Source organism: Amia ocellicauda, chromosome 17 (assembly GCF_036373705.1).
Source record: "Amia ocellicauda isolate fAmiCal2 chromosome 17, fAmiCal2.hap1, whole genome shotgun sequence".
NCBI classification, from domain to species: domain Eukaryota; kingdom Metazoa; phylum Chordata; class Actinopteri; order Amiiformes; family Amiidae; genus Amia; species Amia ocellicauda.
In genome coordinates this window covers 11,758,339-11,781,879 of record NC_089866.1, presented here as the reverse complement: position 1 = coordinate 11,781,879, position 23,541 = coordinate 11,758,339, and the positions used below count along the sequence as shown (strand labels likewise).

Below are 23,541 nucleotides of genomic sequence, written 5' to 3'. Positions count from 1 at the left end.
CACAACCACTTCAATGTCTAAATCTCGGCGCTATGCAACATTTTCCGCAATCTTATTTCCACGGTTGCATTTGCAAGCAAGCCGTGCAATTTCCACCAGTTTTCTCAGTTGCTCAGTTCTCCCCCATCATAGCCACCCAAGGCTACGATTTAATTGGATGCAGAATTGAAAACAGTTGAGTTCTGGTGAGGAAAGGTTTAGCCTTGGACTTTAAAAACGATACCTATTCACTTTTTAAAATGTTGCTGTATCGCCCGTACCACATTCAGGAAACATTTTCTTGCATTTCCCCCACTTGTACCCTTCCTTGTGAATGCGGATACACGACCCACCATCGTGGTATGTTTTCTCTTTTTGTGTGGAGCAATGGCAATCCCTATGGCAGTCATGGGAGTAACTGAGTTTACTGAGTTTACTACCAAAACGTGCTTTGGAAATGGATGGTAAACTTTTGCATGATCCAATTTGTTTGTGCATAGTCTTTTTTTTTTATATAGTGATGCATCTTTAGAGTTAAGCTAATGCAAGACGTTTTTAATTAACATATGCAGATCCCCCCCCCCCCCCTCTTTCTGTTGCATATTCATAAGCGCCGCTCATCCGCAGCACATTGGCGCAGCGCAGACTTGTCTCCACAACTATATCACATGTCAGCCAGCCTGTTCAGTACAGGGAAGTGGATAGTACATGCACTTCCTGCAGTCCAGCCCGCTATGATCGGCTCGGTGCTCGATGAAGTTAAGGTGTGTTAGCAGCGGCTCCCTGTTCAGCCTCACAAGCAACCCAGAGCTGCGTGAAGTAGCGCGGCAGCGCCGGAGCGGAGTGCGCGGCTGTGGTTACAAAGTAGCGATTGTGCGCCAAACAGACGCGCAACCGCAACGACGGGCACCTGGAGCCTCGGCAGCGGGACACGACCATGACACACAGCGACGCCCGGCCTGCCGTCTGTTGAAGAGCATTGCAGGACCCTTTCCGTCGGCTTGTCCGCCTGTTTAGATCGGGTTTGAACCCGACGTGGAGACGGCGGCGGACAGGGCAAACTGGGAAAAGCAGGCAAGATGAAGAAACAGTTCAATCGGATGAAACAACTCGCCAACCAAACAGTTGGCAGGCAAGTACAACTACAGTGTTTTACGAGTTTTTTTGGTGGGGGGACTCACTGCCCGGATGGTGGTGGTTCGGCGTGTTTTGCCGTGTCTGTCTCTGTCGCAGTTTGTTGCCTCGGGTTTGAGTGGTCGGGCGTGATGATTAATAATGGTGACCAGAATGGGAAGTTCTGTTCGTGTGCGTTTCAATGAGCACTGCGTGAGATGGGGCGACGTTGCAACCCGACTGCTTAGTTAGATGGACAGTTTGGCCCACATATACAATTAAAGATAGTTTTGTTTTTCTTTCCTTGGTATTTTGCATTTGCACGGCCGTAGTGTTTGCTTTGGTTTGAGGAGATACTACTTTTGTGTCCGATTGCTGTTGTAGGTGGCCTTCTCTTGGGTGATTGTAGAAATGTCGACTGTGGTGTTCGTGTAGCGCAGGTTTTCGCGGATCTGCGCTGCTCCCCCAATGGTATCGGTGGAATCCCGCAGATCTGCGCAGAACTGCGAAAATCTGCGCCACAAGAACAATCGAGAGCGCAGGCAGGGCTTTGACAGCTGCTGGAGCCGTGGGAACTGCACAGCGGTGAGCTCGGGTGGGTTGTCCCGGCTCTGGAGAAATGAAATCCTATGGGAATGTTGTAGGACTTGTATGACGACACTGTAATTAGTAGCTTTGAGATGCAAATTTGCATTGAGCAGTATCCTATAGTTTTAGTGACATAGTACTGACATCGCTACCTACTTCTTGTATTTGAGTATTTGTTGGACAAACATGCAGCTTGTAAATCAAAAGTGGTGTTCCTTCATAGTCCGTATTGAATGGCATCACAGTCTTTTATCTAATGTGTGTATACATAGAGAGAGAGAGACACTAAGTTGTAATAGTCTTCAACATGGAAGCCAGGATAGTGAAAAGTGTGCTTGCAGCTCTTCTCTATCTTCATTGGGATTCCTGTATGAGGTTTCATATAAGACCTCTAGCTGCAGTACTGAACTACATGAGAGATGGTGTCATCAGCCAAGGTCAAGCCAAGGTCAATCTGGGCCTCCCTGAACCTGTGTTATGATTTATTAAGCATATCATGCACTGTCTGTTTTAATGACCAACAAGGCTAGGTCCTGAGGTAGACTGGATTTGAATGTCCTTGTGTAAGTGCCCTCAATCATAGTTTACCAAAGCAATTCACTGCATACAATACCTGCACTAAATTAAGGCCAGCTCTGCATACATACAAGGGCTGCTATTTGTTTAGTTAAAACCTTGAGGTTACGTCAGTTAAGGGCCCAAGAGGAGCAGTCATTGATCTCAATCTTCTTTAGAATTGAACCCGAACAAACAACAATGCAAACGGACAAACTAAGAATGGCCAACACTCTTATAGCAGCTGTGAGAAATAATGATGCCTTTTGTTTATGTAAATAACCCCCTGGTACAAATCCCAGTTTGTAGTTTACAAGTTGGAATCTGGAGCCTCATAAATCTATATATATATATATATATATATATATATACCTACATTTTGCATTTCACTGCCTGTTTTCATACAATGCATCATTGTTACACATTGATTTACATGATCCAAGGAGTAGGGCCTACAGTAAAGCCTCATCAATACTAAATGTACAGTGCATTTGTATGGATACAACAGGGAATGTTGGATGTCAATGATTTGCAGTGGAAATTGGCAGAATGACCAGTGTCCTAAATCTGAACAGAAACTCGCTGCCTGTCCTCACAGTGTTAACCCAGGCCAATAAAGTAGACAACTATGGTGCATTCCACCTGTGTTATTACACTACATCACTGCCAATACCTCAGTGTTTGGGTTGCCATGCCCAAGATACCTGGGACAATAGCAGCAGCTTGTGCCAGAATGGAGTCCTCTGACCCAGGCCTGGAAGGGAAACACAATGCAGATAAGCAGACTCAGGATAACAACCCACCCACCTCTCCTGTCCCACCTCTCCTGTCCCACCTCCATCTTCTAATCCCAGACCCACAGTTCTGAGTAAAGTTTACCTAATGAGAATGAAATGCTTATAATTGGGGGATATAAGCTTTTTTTTTTTTGTCTTTAAAAAAACAAACAAAAAAAACAGATGCCAAAATGGTTCTCTCTTGGGGTTTTCAATTCAAACTGTATGTAATGCAAATTAAACCTCTTTCTATTTAAACACTATGGAAATGAGAGTATTTTCTTCCTTCTGCTGTAAAGCTCTTGCAAAGCTCAGCAGTGTTTCTAGTGGTGCTTTGCAGATCTTTTTATTCCACCCGCATTGCTGAAGAATCTGTTTCAGTTACTATAGTTATCCTCGTGTCTTTTGATCAATGATAGTTATGTACAATGTTCGGAAATATCACTTTTGAGTCCTATCATCATTGCGATTTATTACTGCCAGTGTTTTAGATGTAATTTAAATGTACACGTTTGTTTGTTTGTATATTTAAATACAATTATCTGACTATCTTCTCAGAAGTCTCATGCTGTGTAATAGATTTCCCACGGTTTTACAGTTTGGCCAATAATTGCAGCCCTCCCGAACATTGGAGAAATCCATAGCAACCCCCCTCTTGACAATCCCACCCCCCCCAAGTATCTTGACTTGTGGCATGTCATGTTACAAAGTTTTTTGGAAGTGTGAGCCTTTGACTATTACAGGGTGATTTAGGGACGAACAAGGGAGTTCTAGAATGTTATCAGCACGGATTGCATCACTTCCTTTCACCTGAGGCGTTGCTGTGTTACAACATATTTGTAGGTCTCTGCCCTTCATTACGGTGTATAAAAGTACTTCCTGCCAAGCAAGAGATGGGCCTCCTCTGATGCTGTGATCCATGTCCATCCTGTCCTGTCTGCTTGTGTGGCAGTCTGTGTCTCTAACTACTAAAACAGATATCATAAGATAAAATAAAATGTTAAGAGCAAGGACAGACTACTCTTCTATACTCCTGTGGGCTTGTTATTAGCTTTCAGAAATAATCAAGCTGTAGCTGATGCACCTGTAAGATCCTTGTAAGTGCTGTGAAGTATTGGTTACATGCTCTCCTGTCTCGCTCGCCCTCTCTCCTCGTGTCTCCATTGCTGACTGTGCCTCCACTTAAATTCCTGGAATACCTTTTCAGTTCTGGTCTCTCTATTGACCTGGAAGTCAGCCAGAAGAATAACTGTGTCTGTAGTTTGTTTGTTTGTTTGGTTAATATGTCATTCTCCAGCAGTATGCTCCAGTGATTAAGCTACCCCACACAAATCAGTGCAGACAAAGAAGTACAGGGTAAAAGTTCACGCGTTCTTAGTTGACGTGCATGTGTTTCAGAGCAGAGGGTCTGATGCGTTACACCACTGATTGCATTGGACTGCCCTTGTTTTACAGCCCAGGTGGAGCTACCTGCCACACCTGAAAGGCCAAACTTGCAGGCCACACCAGCCCACCTGCAGGCCTGAACATACCTTTTTATTTATGGTGTGGCAACAATAATGCTGTCTTATAGTGATCAGCGTTACTTTGTTGCACTGCCCCCTTATCCTTGTAACTACAGGGTGGGTGTGTGGCGTGTTGTGATGCAGTCCAGGAATGCTGAGATCAGGACTCTCCCACTGCCATGCTGGGATTGATCCTCCCCCTCCAGCAGTGACCTTTGACTGTCAAGGGAATGAAGGTGTGGAATGAAGATATTTGACTTGCTTGAGAAAGCCCATTCATTACCTTTGCAATGGTACAGTTATCACACGTGGATTAAAAAAGCAGTGTTCTAACACTGTAGCAGTGTGTCATGTGCTGTTGACATCTTTAAGGGGAAGGGAATTGTGGCATGGATGAGGGAGTATGTCCAGTACACCTATGGGTATGTGTGCGTCCGTGCATTTCCTGATAGAAAGAGGTTTTTCCACATTGCTTTTGACTCTTATCTGTCCACTCTGATTGTTGATTCTCCATTGTCTGTATAAGCAGTTTCCCTTCCTTGGGGTTTTCCTTGGCAGAGTGTTTAGTTTCAGCAGCAATGTGAAAGCCCTTCCTATTACAGCACTGCTGTGTTTTGAGCATTCCTGCGTCCCCATAGCATGGAAGAGAAACTCCCAACAACAGCCAGACCCAGAGCCCGAGACCAGATCCACTCAGATCGTGCGAGCGTGGAGAGATTGTGACACTGGGATTGGAGCACCACTCTAATCCCAGTGTCACAATCTCTCCACGCTCTGTTTTGCTCCACGATCCCTTTAGCCCTCAGCCTACAAACTATCCAAGAATTAGGGGGAAGAAGGCAGGCCGTGCTGTGTGTTCAGTCCTGCTCTGAAAAGGCAATAGAACCCTATTCAATACATCTCAGCAACAGAAACAAGCTTTTAAAATGTTCTTGATTATGAGGTGCACTGTACCAGTCAACATTAGGTTGCCATACACTCCTTTCTCTGAACATTCCCCCCCAAGCATAGTGCCTCATAACAAACACATGTCCTTTGACTATAGATCCAGTACAGCGAAGGTGGGGGGGGCGGGGTGATGGAAGGCCCTTGTTGCTATGAATTCCCATTTGGCAGTGCTTCAAAGAGAATAGTTTTAGCATGGCAGTGTACACTTGCTGAGCAACCCACTATGTCACTGGAGCTTTCCTGTTAGAGTGAAGGTGACGGGTCACATGACTTGCTGTGGCAGGACTGAACACTTGTCACCACATGGCATCCCTGGCCTGTTGCCATAGCGACCCCAACCCCAGCTTCCGAGGTGTGCAGCTCCTGTGAGAGGCTCCTCTTGCCAAGCAGGTGAAGCATCAGGGAGGAAGGAGGGAGGGATAGGAAAGGGCTGGTAGGGAGGGAGAGTGGAAAAGAGATGGTAGAATGGGGAAAGGAGGCAGCAGGAGAGGAAATGATGGAGAGAGAAAAAGTAAAAGGCAGGCCAGGTAGAGAGCATTATCAGCATTTATAGAGAATAAATAACAGGGATATAAGAAAACAAGGTAGAATGAGGCTCTAAATACTAAATGCTCTCTGTTTGGCATTGCACTGGATTAGGAAACAAAATTGTAAAAGCTTAATGTTCTGTTTTTGGAAGCAAACACAAACATAAGTCCTGATTCAGCAGAACTGCTACAGTGTCTGAATTGTGAAGCACAGATTTAAAACAACAGCCTGCATTGTTGAGGAATGAAACCATAGTGCTGTTTCGTATTGATTGTGTGCGATACATGGAAAAAGCTCCCCTCAATGTCACTGAGGCCTAGGGGCACGTTCAGTCTGCAGGGAGGAGCCAGTGACCAGCAAACTGACGGCTACGTTTAAACGGGAAACGTCTAAATAAAAGGGCAGAGATATTAATGACCCCTTATGTCTGCAAGAGAGGGTGTCATTATCACTGGCTAGACTACGGACCAGCTCTCGGACACACTGAGGGGGAGACCGGTGAGGGTGGCTGCTTTTGACATCATTAGTTTAGGAATATCAGGTGACCGTAACCTGAGAACGGGGTGTCGTCAAGTTAGCAGGCCAAAAAAAGTCTGGGAATTTGCGGTTTGTTTAATACATAAATGGAAACGTAGTGCTGCCCCCGCATATAAAGAGAGCTGGATTAGAGATATCTGATGAATTTGTTCCTTTAAATAAATTAAGAATAACGGAAAAGGCCTAGCCCTTTACCAAATCTCTCTGCTGCCCCCTCTCCCCTCTCCCCATGCCCCATTCTCCTGCCAAGGTGACTTTCTGTTTTTGTTTTCTTCGTAAAGATTTTGAGCTGCTTCATAAACATCAGCAGCCAAGAGAGGACTGCCCCTTTCCCCACCTTACAATATATGAATAAATACATTACATTGATCCCACATGACAAGAGCTTAAAAAAAATCTTTCAGTAACAGTAATATATTGTTTTGCTGTAGAGATCCAAAATTATAATTTAATACAGCCAATATACAGTGTTTCGTATGATGATTGCTCAGCCCTTGCATCAATGTGTAGTAAATGCAGGCTATCCAATATGAGGGTATCCTTTTAAGTTAAACTTCTGATCAGCAGCTTCAGCTATCTCTGCAGACTCTTGCATACCTAACACACTCCCATGACTTTCCATGCAAATATATACTGGTCTTGCAGAAACTCGCAGTCTGAAATACCCTTCAGGCTGCACTATCTGCAGAGCACACTTCCCTCTCTGCATTGTTGTTTCGCTACCCTGGGTGTGCTGTTTTAATTTTTTTTTTTTTTTTTTTTTTTCAGGAAGAGGGTTTTCATACTATGATTCGAATGTAGAAGTCATGAGATATTTCCAGCTGTTGACTACTGCTGTTCTATAAACACTGAATGCTTACATAGCGGTTCTCAGAAGCACAGTTTCATGATTGTAGCCTAATTTTGCTAAATCTTGTTTCTCTTTTCTTCCCCCCCCCCCATACACTTTTGATGATATATTTTGAGAACATGCAAGAAGGCTGGTACGATTATTATTCAGCCAGTGAAATACAGATAAGACACTTGGAGCATAGAGTTGTTGATTTGTGCCGTACCACTTAATGACTTGAATAATGATAATTGGTAGAATCTGTTATTTTATCACTGTTTATTTATGTTAATTGGGATTGAGGGGGAAAACATGTCTGTTTCACAACAAAGCAGTTGGTACAGATTCAAGGGAAGTGGGCTCTGTCTGTGTCTGTCTGTCTGTCTCTCTCTCTCTCTCTCTCTCTCTCTGTGTCTGTTGCAAATGAAGGAAGTGTGGAAAACTGTGTGCTCAGAGCTCAGAACAAAACTCCTGTGCTTGTAAGCTTGGGTGCGGACATATAATCAGTGCTTGTTAATACCAATCAATCAACACAGCATAGCAGTTCATACATGTATCGCTGCTGCCTTACTGAGAGAAGATGCACACAACAACTAAGCAATCCAAAATGTGGCAGTGCAGCAATCCCTGTCTTAAATCGTTTTGGAAGTGCAATCTTTATTTCATTGTATTTTTCCTGAATTATCTGCCACCTCTACCTCACTACCACAATCTTGAGCTACAGGACTCCCCCATGTTTACATGAGTGAGGCACAGAGCCACAGCCTTGGGAGAATGAAAGACTGCAGAGTAGAGGGTTTTGTGAGGAGATTGCACTGAACAGGAAGCACAATGTGTTAAACCCATTAGTCTGCTATGGGGCCGGGGGGCAGGAGGGGAGGAAATATCCATTAACACTTTGGCAATCTTTTCCAGAAATGCTATATCTATGCTGTACCATAAGCTCCACAGAAACAGTACCCCAACCTGAGTTTAAATGAAAAACCCTAATCATAATAAATCCTGTACAGAAAAATAGACAGTGATAGTATACCTCCTCTCTAAAACCCCTCCTTCTCAAAATCACCAAAGGAATCGATAGAACAAATTGATACAGCCTGAGATAAGTGCTTTTCTTTTAACTGTCAAGGTCACACTTCAACTCCTGAAATTTCTGCTGGAGTAGGAGGTCTTAGGGGTGGCATAATAAGTTAGTAAAATGCAATACATAGTGCAGTGCTTATTTGGGAGCAATCCGAGCTAATGGCAATTTCAACCAATTAAATATAAATAAAATACAAAAAATAATAATCGCACAAGTAGGCCTCTGTACAGTACATGCAATACAGTACAGGCCAGGGAAGAGGGGCTGTTTGAGTCAGCAGTTCAGTAGCAGACCCTGCACAATGTGGAATGTGGCCAGCAGCAATTGCAGTGCACTGTGGGTAATGGGGAGCATCAGCGTACCACCTAGTACCAGTCTGCCCCCCCCCCCCTACACGCACACCCACCTCAGACTTGGATTCCCAATGCAGGATTCAGTTACACCTGATAACAAGCACAGTTAATCTCGATTCTTGACCAGGCCTCACTCCTGTTCATATTCCACACACCAGATCAAACCGTGCAAAGCAGAACCCTGGCACATGCTGAAAAGCCGGCAAGATACCGAAATACCTAAACCTCACAGCTAATCTTATTTAAGAACGGCACACAACAATAAAGAGTTTATGTCCAGCCACATAAGTGGTGCTGGTTTTCATCCATTGGCAAAACAAAGAATAGTGTGCGTTTTGGCCTGCTAGGCACTTTTTTTTCTTTCTTTTTTCACACTAATTTTCCTTTCCTTTTCTTTTGATGAAAAAACATATTTCCTGACGATGTGAATTTATGTTTTGTAACTTTTGGGCTTTTCTTTATATGCTTTTATAGTTTGTATTGGATTGAATGGACTGGGTCTCTGCAGTCTATTCCTGATTTGCTTCTCCAGGTCATCCCACAGGTGTTCTATGGGATTTGAGGTCGGGGACTCTCAGCAGATACTTGCAATGTTTTCACTGCTTTTCACCTTGACCCACTGTGTCACAATCGCAGCTTTGTGACATGATGCATTATTGTGGTGGTAGAGGTTAGGAGTCAATACCATCATTGCACTACTGTATACTGATTCTCCGTAATTACATGGTGGTTTAAAAAGGAAAACTCTACATAGCATGTAATCTGGTAGAATCTATAACTGCTGATGGGAAACTAGTCTCCATACTTTTGATTAATTAGCAGTATACAGAAATAATATTAGTTTTTGGGTGTATTCATTTATAAAAGTATTGAACAGATCCTTCTGCAGCTTCTGGAGGAAGAGTGTTTTTGTGTTCTTTGCTGCCTTTGTGATTTGACACCTTGTTCATTGTACTCTTCCTGAAATTAAAAATGAAAGCCCATTTGCCAGGACAGCTCCCTTTGCAAAACCAGACGATGTCTCAAATCTGGCTTCCTTGTCTATAACGCAACACTAAAAATAACTCTTACTGTAGCTTTAGTAGAACCAACCAGCTTTTGCCTGTTAGCATTAGGAATTCACATCCGTGGCCCTGCATGGTAACAATACAGGTGTCGGAGCAAAGTCAGAATTTATGTTCAGGACTGACTGCTTTCCCAAAGTCTTGAAACGCTTTTCAGTGCAGTCTTCCATACCCACTGTGGAACCTTTTAGTATAGAACCATATTATCACATCCTGGCTTTCTTCAAAACCACAATCACAATCATGAAATAAGCATCAGAAGTCACTGGCTAAAAACAGCAAAATGAGCCAAACTGACCACCTCACTTGTCACCTTTCTTCTGAATACCCCAATAATAGAATAACGAGTGCTGCAGCTCATCTGATGTAGCACCGTAGGCTTTTACACAAGGTGCGCTGACTTGAATGGGCCTCGCTCTCCTCTCTCTCTGTCCCTGTGTTTGTGTGCCCACTTCAGCACAATGCAGCCCTGGCTCCCTTCCTCCACCCCGTTGTGATCGAACGCTGTGAGGAACGATGGCAGGACTGCTCTTTTGAATCGAATGTCTTGACGACATCCTGCTTGATAATCTCTCCAACAAGCTCCCAGAATATTTCCATTTTGGGGTGCGGTTGGAGGAAATAAGGCCTTGGTGTGCCGAATTGTGCTTCAAAAGCTTTTCTGTTAATTTTCTGTTATCCTACACAATAATCTCAACTTTCCCCGTGGAAGCTTTTCCTAGTTTGAGCCGTTATTGGCTTTTGAATGCAGAGTGTGGCCTGAATCTCTGTTCCTACAGTGAAAAAAGTGAATGTAAAACCAGACCGTGTTTAACTTTCATCCTGCTGCAAATATAGCTACATTTCTATTTTAATCGTCTTGAGACTGTTCCTTGTGATGAGCCAGACACAGAAGTGAAAGCACTACCAGGTACTGATTCCACATGTTTTCCATGTATGGTTACCTTTAAACTAATTGTGCAATTAAACTAAAAATACCTTCTGTTCTAGTTTTGAAATACATGGTTTTCCCTCGTTTGCACACCCACGTATTTCTAGAACTGTTATACTGGCGTACAGAGACGTTGAGACTCGGAGATAAAACTCTTTTTGCACTTGGTGTCCTGGGGATTTGTGAGGGTTTAACCAGAAGCTACTGCTGAAATATTTTGTTGAAATGTATTCCAGGTTTTCTCGGAAGAGAGACCGGAACACTCCTAATTTCTTCAATTTATTTAGTGAACAGTAAATCAGGGATTTTAATGCAAAAAGCAGAGAGCCGTTTCCCCTGGCTGATGGGGGGACCAGGGGCCCCTTTTGCGAGTGTTAGCCCACTGCTGGCTGGTTTCTGTGTTTTGTGAGCAGCTATGGTCTTTGTTGCAGAAGATCACAGCCAAAGACCCCTCCTGTCATTATACAGTGCAGGAAGGCACCAAGGCTGGGGATCCGTTAGAAACAGTGGTGTACTCTTTCATTTACACCCTAGCACCGTAAACCCAAATGCAATTTTTAACGAGTATCAGACAAATAATTGCCTTATATAGTATGTCACTAGGTTGCCTAGTTACAATAACACAACTAGATTTTTTTTTGTTTTGTTCCCATCCCAATGGGTTTTTAAGTTTGAATAGCTACAGTGTCAGAACTATTTATTGACTTAAGTGGATCAATGTAACAATATCTTCCAGTTGTTAAGGTGCTGGTAATTCAGAGATTTTATAAATTCTGTTGGATTATGATACTCCAAGGAGTCGTGCTCCACTTTAACAATGTCAGCGTGCAATAGTACAGGGGGCGTGTCCTCCAGGCAACAGTCTGTCTGATGTCACTTGCTACAGTGATGCTTCCTTGCACCAAACCACAAAGAGCAAGCAAAACTATTTTTGATCGACAGATTCTGTTCTGAATGGCCCCTGTGGAACAAACTCCTCATCCATGTTGATGCAGACCTTAGGATCATTCAAGACTAGACATGTTCATTGTGTTAGAAGAAATGTTTTATGGGACATGCATTAAAACAAATACTTTTATAATTAATTCACAATTGCAGTTGCAACTTGGGTGTTTCTCTTTGTAGTGACTTTGAAGGTAGAACTTAATCAAACATTTCTGGCTTTAGTGGTTATAGCTGAGAGGAAAACTTTAAAATGTCATGTGTAAGTTTCGGTAACATTAATTTTTAACAATATTATTTAAACTGTACAATTGATTATTTGTTGGGCCAGGTCTAGACAGAGTCAGTAATGGACACCAGGGTATTAATCCTCCCCCAATGAGCTGTAAGTAGCCCACAATTTCACACTGCATTGACAGTCTCTGAGCTGCAATGTTGGTATTTTAAATAAAGCTATTGTAATCACCTGTACAAGGGTTATCAGTTTGCCCTCCAGGGGCAGATCACGGACACACAGCTTGAGCATCCAGATCATGTATTTCTTTGGAGCAGCATGTTTTTTGCCCCCAACTGTCAGAATATCTGCCTACAGCAAGAAAACATTTTGTTTCTCTTTCAATAACAGAATAGATGATTTTTATCAGTGCTAATAATGTGTGAATACCAGCGACACATGTTAGGTTATCAGTAATTGGAAAAGCATGTGAATATATATAGTTCTTACCAACATGCTTAATTTGAAACAATATGGATTTGGAGCTTGTTTTATTTTTTGAAGCATTGTTCATGAAATTACTCCGATTTCAGAGTGTGTTGAGCACTGATTCCACCTAGAGAAACCCAGTTGATTCCAGTTGATTGAGCCGAATGTTGACGGGGAGTTGTAACGACGAGCCACTATTTACACACCCACTAATTCGCCGGCATGGGCGCCATGTGCAAATATGAGAAATAGAGTCCAGACAAGTGAGTCATGAGCGCAGTTCAGAGCTCGATCAGGCCCAGTACCTAGGCACATTATGCTCAAATCACGGCTAATTCTCTATTGATCTGGAATCTGAAGAAACTGCAGAGTGGCTGCCGGCTGCAGCAATTTAGCACTTAGTCTGTGTAATTGAATGTGGCGGATGATGTGCCATTAACCCAGTGCTATCAGGTAGCCCGTTATCTGCCCAATTGTCTGTTGTACACCTTTCAGTTGGTCTGCTCTCTGTGCTTTAGCTGATCTACTGGCCTCCTCCTGCTGACGGATCCTCTCCTCGAATCGCTCGGGTGGTGGAAAAGAGGAGGAAAGAATGGGCAAAAAAAGCCATTGTCTCGGGTCCTTGAGGGAAAGCAGATAGAAGATAAAGGGAATTCTTTGGAAAGCATATGCAGTGCTGACTGAAGTCCAAATTGTTTCATTGTGTTTGGGTGATAATACGAATAATCTGTATTTTTATATATTTAATGAATTGATCGATTTAATTATTTGCATATTAGTGAACCAATGCATCAAATTTCAAACCTAGTTTGAAGTCTACTTTTGCAAGAGCAGGAACCGAGCAGCATAGCGGGCTGGCCGGCAGCAAAACAATCAGGGTGAATTTTATTTTATTTTATTCATCCTAACATTTAGTTTTCTTTTCTTTTTTTTTTTTTTTTTTTTTTTTTTTTTTTTTTTTTTTTTTACCCCAAAGCCTCTGAGCCAAACATTTTGCAAGACTTTATGTAAAAATGTTCAACTTTACTCCATGCACAAATGATGATTTGTAAGAGGCAATAGAGCAACTACATGGCTGGGCAGCTTGTCCCAGCCCCCTACAACTCTCTGTGAAAAGCAGTGCCTCCTATTTTCAGTGTCTTGAACACCCCTCATCTTTATTTCTGCTTGTGGCCTTTATTTCCAGTTTCCTTGTTGTTGTCATTGTTGAGATCAGTGTTGTTTTTGGTCTTGACTTTATCCCCTGAATGTTTATGAATACCTGAATTGATGCCTCGTGTGATGTCCTCTGATCCGGCTCCAAGATGTCTTGGGTCTATAAATCCTGCCAGTGAACAGCGTTTCACTGAGGATGAACATTTTCCCATCCCTTCCCTTGGTAGAAAGTTTGCATAAGACTTCACTCTCTGTGCTAACCCCTGATGGGCATTGGAGAAAGATGAGGTGATGGTGAGTAATTAAACACCCCAAAAGAGAACTCTCACACTCAAACTCTTTTTAAGCTCCTGCAAACCATTAAAGTGGTCTGTAACTCCCTGTCACCCCATGCATTTTGGCAATGCATCGGTACTCCTGCTTCCTGCGTACTCCAGGAGAAGAGCTGCTTTCAAGTGAAGCTGCCTTTCAGTCTTTGCTGGCTCCTCCCTCATAGCATCGGCCTGATGGCCCTTCAACCTGCACTCCTGGAGTGCATTGAGGAGTGAAGCTCCATCTGAGCTGTCAATTAGGCCTCTGTAAAAAACCTAAAATAGCGTGACCTTTCATCAGAATAGCAGCTTTTTCTGTTGCAGATTTTTTTTTACCAGAGAGACATCACCTTCTGAGTAAACCTATTTGTGAGATACAGGGCTGCTGATAAATTCAGCCTCATGACATGTGTATGTTTATGCCCGTCAAAGCATTTCCTTTTCCACATAATAATTTTTAATACTTATGACTGCAAATGCATAAGCAGAATACAAAGAAGAAAAGTTCAGATATTTCAGAGCACTGATGCAGTTTCAAAGCTGATGATGTAAAGGGAAAAAAAGCATTGGGCATTTGAAGTGTGGTGCTATATTGCGGTTGTGTCTTGTCCACGTGCAGATTTCAAAGTCTGCTTTTGCCCTGCCCTGCTATCTGTAAAAGAGACTTGTGGTTCTTTATCTGGTCAGATGACTCGATGGAACAAGCTGAAATACTAATTTTTGCACATCAAGCGTTTCAGCGTGGTGTCCTATTATATGACCTGCTGGCAAAACGTTGTTTAAGTTGCAGCTTTGAAGCATTTCTATTGTCACTTGTTTAATCAACTCTCCATACTGCTCTGCATGTTCCAGTGTGTGCTCAGAGCACTTCCCACACCTGATTCAGTTCAAGCCAGGTTGTTAAATTTGTGGAAATTAGCCTTTTTAAATAACATTAAATTCCAGATTATTTTGTCTTTTGTAGTCCCTGTCCATTTTTAAAAAACAGTGATTAACCAACTCAGCTTACCTCCCAAAGGAGAGGTGAATACCATTCCAGTTATCAAAGGTAAGGTAAGCACAAATCCCACGGTGCAGACAGCAGACCTGTATCACAGTAAGGATGCACAGTTCTCATCACATAGCACTGCAGAGCTCCCAGGCACACAGTAAACCCTAGGGATTGCATAGCAAGACAAAGAAACCCTGGCAAGACCACCCTGCCCGGGCACCATTGTAATGCAGGTCTCCAGAATATTCCATATTTATAAAGTTTGCATGACTGGGCTGAACAGTCCTCCACGATCCTTCTTTGTGACCCGAGAAGAATTTACCTAAATGAATGTAATCAAATTGTAAAAAAAAACCTCGGGGCAAAAGCCATAAACCATAATGACATTTCATATGAAATAGGTGGTTCCTTGGACTTGTCCTACAGTGTGTGTTACAACACACACTAAAACAACTGATGGCATGAAACGAGTCGGACTGCTTTTAATATATGATTTTCTTTCCTTGTGTGCCCCTGCTCTACAGTGAGAGAAGCACAAATTACCGAAAGCACGTCTTTATCTTGTGTTTGCGGTTGAAGGAGTTGGAATGATAAGATGAAAAATGATCTCTGGGAATGCACACCAAAAAAATAAGAGTACAGAAACCACGCACAAGAAATGTCTCGCCAGATTTTTCTTATTATTTATTTATTTTTATCTCCCATGTTGTGCTGGTTTAGTTGACCCAGCTCCTGGCATCTTTCTATAAAGTGCTTAAGGAAGTTGCACAATTGTTAAGGAGCTCACAAACTCCCTCTCCCTGCATCGACCTCCTGTTGGTTTTGCATTACAGTGGCCCCTGCAACATCTGCACTGTTTTAAGGCCCTCGCTATGCCATCCATTTATAACTCCAGTCATAGATAATGGGGGGAGATGTTCGTGATTTGAGTTAAAAAGATGTATATACAGCTCTGGAAAAAATGAAGAGACCACTTAACATTGATTTCTGAACTTGGAGTGGTCTCTTAATTTTTTCCAGAGCTGTATGTATATTTGTCTGCAAAGATAGCCCCAACATTTTTTTATTTTTTATTACTCACTCTGTATTTTCAAATGCTCAGGATATTTTTCTTCTAGATCACTGTATTTTAGCCTCTATTTATTTATTTATTGGTCCTCATCTGTTGCTAATGCATAGTCACTCCTTTCATTTAACTTTATCCCTATAAATATCTTACAGGGTAACACATTTCCAGCAGCTGGTATGGCTGGTTCAGAACTGTCGTCAACAGTGGGCCAGATTACATGTTTCTTATGTCATTATGGTTAGTCATGTCCTTGTGAGTAAAAAAAAAAAAAAAAAAACTTGGCATGGATTGGCTGCACTGTGTTGTTGGTTGACGTGTTCTTGAACATCCAAGGTTAAGCAGCCTTCTTTGTGTAATTTAGGAATCAAAATAGAAACTCTTTCAGATTCCCAGAAGGCAACACTCAATCCCACTACTTCTGCTCCTGCACCACACACTCTTCTACTGCACTGAGGCTGCCTGGCAACTAGGTCACCGAGACTAGGGCTGGAGAACCACACTAGCATTCAAGAGTTCATCGAAGCATGTCAGTAGAATATTGAATGCCTGTGCTTCCAGTAATGAACTGATTCGATCACTCCTTGCACTTGACTTCAATACCATTATATTCCTCAGGCTTTCCAGAGCTGTGTTCAGAAGTCCAGAAGTTTATTCCCCGACCAGGAATTCAATGGTAGCTCTGTGTCTAAATCATCAATGATGTGTACAGCCTGCAGTCTGATTTTCATTACCCCCCTCCAGTTGACACAAACCTTTTAGTGGGTATGCAGTCATATGGTGCTCAGATTAAGAAGAGGTGGGCCCAGTACCCCTGCAGTTCATATGGTTTTCATCTCCTTCATCTGGCCTTGCAGTTGGCTGGCTAAAGGAGACTGTTTCATGTTTACAATTACAGGAGAGTACCTAATTTGCCATTTTCTTTCTTCTGAAAAACTGTCTAATGAGCAGGGCCGGGGGGGGGGTTGTCTGGATATATCTTTCTTCAAATGCTAATTAAACACGATTAATCAACAGCAATTGTGTAAGTACTGAAAGTAGATTTTGCATTATGTATCTACATTTCAGGCAAAATGCAACATATAAATAATAAATTGTATTCAGTATATAAATTAGTCACATTTTTACGATTGCAATTTACTTGTCTGTCTTTCAGGGGCACCACAGTTTAACCACACTTAAGCCACAGTTTGAGTAAAACCTTTAATCTAGAGTTTCAGAGGATCACTGTTTGTTCCTCTTTTTTTGCAGTTGCTCAGTTTCACACTGCACCCCCAGGGGGTTAAAATTAAAAAAATTAAAAAATACAAAATCCACCTTGTCTTTAACTTCCTATGGCCTGATTGACTGCTCATTCATAACAACAGTTACTCCAGGTGCAGCCATTCAGTTCCCGCTTTTCATTTTGGATGACTATCTGCTCCTGGCACATCAAGCTTCTTTGTGAAGCCCCCACTGCTCTTACCTGGCTGGCAGAGGGCTGTGTTGATTGGTGCGCTGAGCACAGAACACAAGAAATGCTCTCAAGCTAGTTTCCAGTAAAGCTTGTGAACGAGAAATGCTTGCTCCTCCCGGAAAACCAAGCTCTTCAATAATGCATTCGATCGCCTTCCTTTGTCTGTTTGATTTGGTTGTACGGCACAGTGGCTTTCAATGGCTCTAGAGGCCAGGGCTTCATTTGTGCTTACTGACACAGTGAGTTTTTGCTGTCCAGATCAATGTACCGCCTGGCACACAGTGGCCAGGGTGCATTAGAAACTAAACGTCATTGACAATTAACTTTTCCACTCGCCGCCAGAAAGCATGCTAATATCTGATGATATTACAGACACTAGTTAGTCATTTCATATCAGTTTACTGAGAACAGGAGGTCAGCAGTACATGATAAATAATGATTCCTTACAACAGGGTCTTGGCTTTCTGTTGGTATATCTCTCCAACGGATCCATGGCAGAGCTCAAACTTGGGCCAGGAAACTGCTTTATCTAATCCACTGGTCAAACTGTACTATGTATGCAAGTGTAGTGGTGTAATGTTATGGTTCTGTTCACAAATCCCAAACTCATCTAAACAAGTTAAAATTCAGGTTCTCTGGTTCCCTGTGGATAGATCAAAGGAGTAATGGCAGTGAAACGGTTAAGGTTTTTGCAAAATTTGGAAACAGCCGGGACTGGTATCTGCATGGCCTATGCCAGGCAGCTGTTTTGAGTTTAGTGATGGGGGAAATCAGGAGAGCGGAGTTACACAGCAGAGTCAAGACAACAACCGCAATCTCTTTATATAGACCTCTATACCTAGCCATGCTCGGCAGCCTGCTGGTCTAGGTTTAGTTAGCAACATTTGTACATCCACAATAATGTACCCCTTTGTTGTAAAAGGCAATTTTTTCAGCCCATGTGACTTACTTCTCTATCTAAGCTACAGATCTGCCATTGTGACTGCGACCCATTCTGATCGGGCCTTAAATGTCACGAAGGGTTTGGAATTTCGTTTTAGACGGGCTTCTTCCACCATGTTCTATGATGCTTTCAGATCATCCTTACGCAATAAAGCGTAATTGTCCAGAACACGTGATCTAAAGCAGTGTGACCCGTGTTAGTGTGACAGGGCTCTCATTGTGTTCAAGAGCCTGTTTTGGTGATATCACTCCCATTAGTTTTGGGAGTGTGTTTGCATAGCTGGTTCGCTCGTTGGTGGCCATGCAACTCGGACACTCTGAGGTGGGTCTGAGTTGATCATAACAAGACAGCGGCAATCATTTGATGATAAATTATAAATTCTGATCAGAACCCCCCCCCAACACACACACACACACACGCACACACACCCCTGTCAACACAGAAAACTAAACTATACAAGACAAATGTTTCTTTTTGGAAAACTTAAAATTTGTTCCATTTTCTTTTTCTATTTCTATTTGCAGTGAACTTCCTCTTAATTTGTTCTCTGGTCCTTGTAAGGGATTGTCAGTGATTTGTCATGATGTTGAATACTTGTAGCAAGGCTCCTTCTCTTGTAGACAAAAGAGATTCAGTTCTTTTAACCTGTCTGTGTAAAAAAGAAACCTGTGGTTCTTCTGCAAAACGAATTTATACCAATGAAGAAAGTGTAAACAGCAAGGCAAGAGGCAACGCAAGCTCGAGGTGCCAACTTCCAACCACAGTTGATCAACAGCAGCAAGAACTAGGTTGCATACAGGGGTAAAAAAGTAGAAAGCGGAACTTCAGTTACCAAAATACTTCTAGGTTTACTTCAATGCAATACTTCTGTGAGGTACATACTTAATCCTAACCTGAAAAAGGTTTTGATGACGGTTCCCGTATTATCTGGGGACATCCAAGATTATTGATTTGTTTAATGGTAGGGGAAACACTGTGGCTTTCTGTGATCATGACATGTAGAGATGTGTTTTTAAAAGTGCACCTAGGGAATTCCCTCTGCCTTAAACCCATAAGTATCTGTAGTATGCCGTGTCCAATCAACTCTGGTCGCAGTTTGTCATTCTGAGATTCACTACCATAGATTATTCACTGTTAATCAAGATCCTGCCTTGTGAAAGTGAAATGATAAGCCTCCTCCTTAAACTGTGAATCGACTTGCGTCAGTCAGATTTGATTTCACCGCGACAGATTCAGGGCATGTTTGGATTAGGTGTTTGTTATGTGGGGTACATGGAATTGTCTTGTAAATGTATTAGTGGGTTTTTATTAAGCGTTGAAAACCTGAAGTTATCAAAATGGTATCAATGATTTAACTATTCAGAAAGTATTGTCTATGAAGGAAGGGGATAGGATGGCACTCATTGTACCTTAATAAACAGCCACAAGTTGCCGTTGATCAATCAGCACTGTATAGAAACAAATCAGGACAGGTGACTGATTCAGCTGGTGACCGTAAACCCCTACAAATGTGAAGAATTCCTCTCTTGCTCGGTTTTCTTGATCTTTTTATCACCAAGTAGAAATTGATGACTAATCGATTCAAACTTCAGGTTTCAGCACTGGTCCCCTCACTCCAGGTCATTCTGTAGCCCTTATTGGAGAACACCATCCACATAATACAATAATCCCTTTACACAGCAACTAGGCTAGTGCAAATACGATCCGTCTTGATTCTTCAAGATACTCCGAAAGGAGGAATTCCTTTGCATCCTCCTTGGCTGCCAAACGTATTTCTATTTTGCTACTCTGCGTTCAAATCTCTTGATCTTTTCTTTCCCTTCACCGGTGTGACGTGTAGGTAATTGTGTCGGCCAGCCATCCTCCGTTTGACGCTGGCATATTTTGAAGAACAATTCGGCCGCTCCGACTTCTCCTCCTGTTTGGCAGGCTGGCGGATACAGGCTGAAGCAGGAGTACACCCTGCACACCACAGCCCTCTCTCTCTCTCTCTAAACCACATCAGCAGTGTGAGAACAGGAATCGCCTCACCGTAGTCCTCTGTCTCCTGCACTTCCTTGGGCTGACCTGGAAAACCAGTGGGACGTCCCTGAGCGCTGTTATGTCTGTGGCTGGACTGGCTGTGGAGTTTGAACAAGCTTCAGTTTCTGTTTTGCGTTTTTGTTGTTTTTTTCCCCTTTGCAACTGTGGGAATTGGCGTGTCTTATTTTTCCGGTGGCGTTCCTAACTGGACTCATCAGAAGCAGCTCCCTCCATTTTGCATTTAGCTCAGACTACACCCACGGGTTATTTAGAAAAGCACAAAACCGTCACTCACGAATTCTGCAGGTGTTTTCTTGTAAAAAAAAAAAAAAAAAAAAAAAAAAAAAAGGGAAATGGACAATTAGAATTGAACAGCTGCGAGTTTATCAAAGCCTGTTTAGAGTACCTTTAATAAAGGACCCCAAACCAGTAGGATTGCTTAAAATGGACAGAATGTAACGCACAAATGGATTGCATCTAAGTTGGCTTTAGTCCCCAAATTAAGACCGAACTAGACAGTGCATGATCTGAGGAAGGAAAGGGCAGAGGGGTTGGTCACTGGCAGAAAGATGCGATGAAAAGCATAGTGGATGGTATTGAAGTGTTGAAGGGAAGTGAAATTGAGTGCCTATTTGTTATGTCTGCTGGCTTCCTCTCTGAGTTGCCCTGCGCTCTACAACTCATGGGAATGCTAAGCCTCGGTGCTCTGCTCACTGGTGCGGAAGCATTAAATAACTTTGTAGACTTCTGAGAAGAAAGAAATGGTCGAAGTAAAGATTTTTGATTCAGAGTTCCAGAGCTAAGGAGGAAGGTCAATACCGAGCACTTTTGACCTTCTCTTCTATTTTTTTATTTTTCCCCACATATCCTGAATGTTGCAGGTCACACAAGGATAGCTATTGGAAATCCCCAGCTGCAGAAAAAGCAGGATGTGACTTTTGCTGCTGTTGTTTGAACGTGACTTTCATTGTCATTTATTTTGCGAATGGACACGTGCGCACACGCACACACACGCACTAGAATCAAATAACCCTCTCAAGGTATTTATAATGGTCCTGCTATTAAATTGTGATCAATTTAGCAGTTTTAGTTAATTTATAAGGCTAAATAACTCAAGGTTCGTAACAAAGGATATACCTTCCAACAATTAAACAAGATAGCAGAGCCCACCACAACAAAGCAAAAGTTGAGGACTGGGCAGCCAGTCTGTGGCAGTATGGCACCCCAGCAAGTGGGTGGGGATTCCAGGGATAGAAGCGGCATTGTCCTGGAAGTGTGTGGCCGAATGTTGCCCTGACAGCACAGCAACAAACCTGCTTTGGGTGTGTGGGTGATGTTCTTTTAATATCACAAAGGAAGAAAGTGAAACTCAAGTGTTAGGTGAGCTGAAATGCTATGAAAATAACCGCTGCCAAAAACTTACGGGCCAGAACATGTTGCAAGGCTTTGTGTTTTTTGTGTTTTGTTTTTCTTGCACAATCCCCTCTCAATTCAGATCAGTTTTGGCTGCTGCATGAACATTAACCCGGGCACACCCCAAGCCCACCCAACCATGATAGTACACAGACTATTTTGAGGCTACCCCATGGGGAATCCAGGGCACAGCTGGCTATGACACAGCCCAGACTGGAATCAGTGCTGTCCACAAAAGTGAATCAACCTGCACTCATCCCACAAGACTTCTGTAGACCTTTCCGCTTAGTACATTTTCTCCTTTGAATCAGTTACAGTTACTCAAGAAGAAATAGTGCTCTGAAGCCAAAAATGTCAGCAGACACATGGTCAGGGCTCCAGGATGGCTAGGTGGACTTGCTTGCCCCAGTGCTGTCACAACCTTGTCCTGAAGCTTTCCTGCTCTATGTACACTTTGCCTGCCAGACGCTTCTCCTGAGGAATTCTTCTCAGCCTATCTGTGCTTGACTGTGTCTTTTTTTTTCTTCTTCCTTTCTTCCTTTTAATTGGAAGCAGCAGTCTGCCACTGTCATGAGGTTACTGTACAGCACAGATCTGGAATGGAGGAGAAGGAGTTAGTTTTGTGGGCAACTTGGCAGGCAGGAGAGAGAGAGTGGAGAGGCACAGTGAGCGTGGGGGAGGGGGAGGCTGTATGTTGGGGCGTACATGGGGGTTTCTTTTCGAGGGCCTGTATTGTCCAAGACCAAAAAAGCAGTCTGTTATTTTATTGGGACACGCCACTAGATGTGCCAAGGCCTGTATTTGTTTGTCACTTCTAGAAGTTTACAGTGAAATGTCTTTGTTGACTAGCTATTCCTCTCCTTCCCTGTCTTGTCTTGTATGCCCCCAGCTGGTGTCTACAGATGGACACAGTGAGACTGACAACTACAAAGTCTTATCACCAGCATCATTGCTGCTGTTATGCAACACTGTATTACATTGTTTCAGACTGGCTGACTGTGAAGGTCACTATCACTTCATCACTGGCCAGTGACTCTAACCATGACTGGTGAACCAAAACCCACTGGTGTTAATTTTTCACTACAGCGGAAACCAAATCTTAATAGGCCTGTTGTACATTGGTCAGATTTTATTTGTATTTTAAAAGCCTGTTTATAAAAAGCAGGACGCTGTGCTAATCCACACGTTTGTGAAGTGTCCATAACCTGCACATTCTTCATCGCATTCTTCAGTACGCATAATAATGTGCATGACTAGTTAATCTAATCTGGATTTGGTTAGTGTTGACCGGCGATCGTGTCCAGGGTACAATAGGGCAGCCATGCATTATATACAGTTTAGTTAAATACTGTTTAGTTCTCTAAAAACAGAACATCCTAGTTCCGGTAGGTGTGAGTGTGCTGTAATAAGTAGCTCCATTATTTTTCCCTGACAGGCAGTGCCTTCTGTCTGTGTTAGTTCCAGGGTGACATAACTCCAGCACTAGTGTTTCTGAGTAGAAATGCACCTTTGAACGGCTTCCTGAATTGTCTGGCTGTTACAAGCAGTGGGAGGTGTATGTTGCCCTTTGGTACTCTAACACATGGCATGGTTTTGTGAGTAACTGTGTATCTCGGCTACGGAGGGCAACGTCGGTCGAAAAAGCTCACACTCCGTGTTCATGCCTGACCTTCCCCCTGCCAGCTGGGTGCAGAGTGAGAGGTTGACAAAGCTAAGTCTTAGAAACATCAGCATCATTTAACAGAGTCT

At 42.8% G+C, this 23,541-nt stretch overlaps 1 protein-coding gene across 8 annotated transcripts in view; it reads left to right on the top strand.

Annotated features, from left to right (window-relative positions):
* The first annotated feature begins 634 nt into the window (after nucleotides 1-634).
* Nucleotides 635-23,541, top strand: part of LOC136713254 (rho GTPase-activating protein 17) — a 57,009-nt gene continuing 34,102 nt past the window's right edge. For all 8 annotated transcript variants that reach the window (XR_010804925.1, XR_010804924.1, XR_010804923.1 and 5 more), the window contains exon 1: nucleotides 635-1,111. Coding sequence is in view for 5 of the 8 variants with exons in the window: in XM_066690322.1 (XP_066546419.1) it covers nucleotides 1,059-1,111 (53 nt within the window). In the remaining 3 variants the exon portion in view is untranslated. The remainder of the gene's footprint in view (nucleotides 1,112-23,541) is intronic.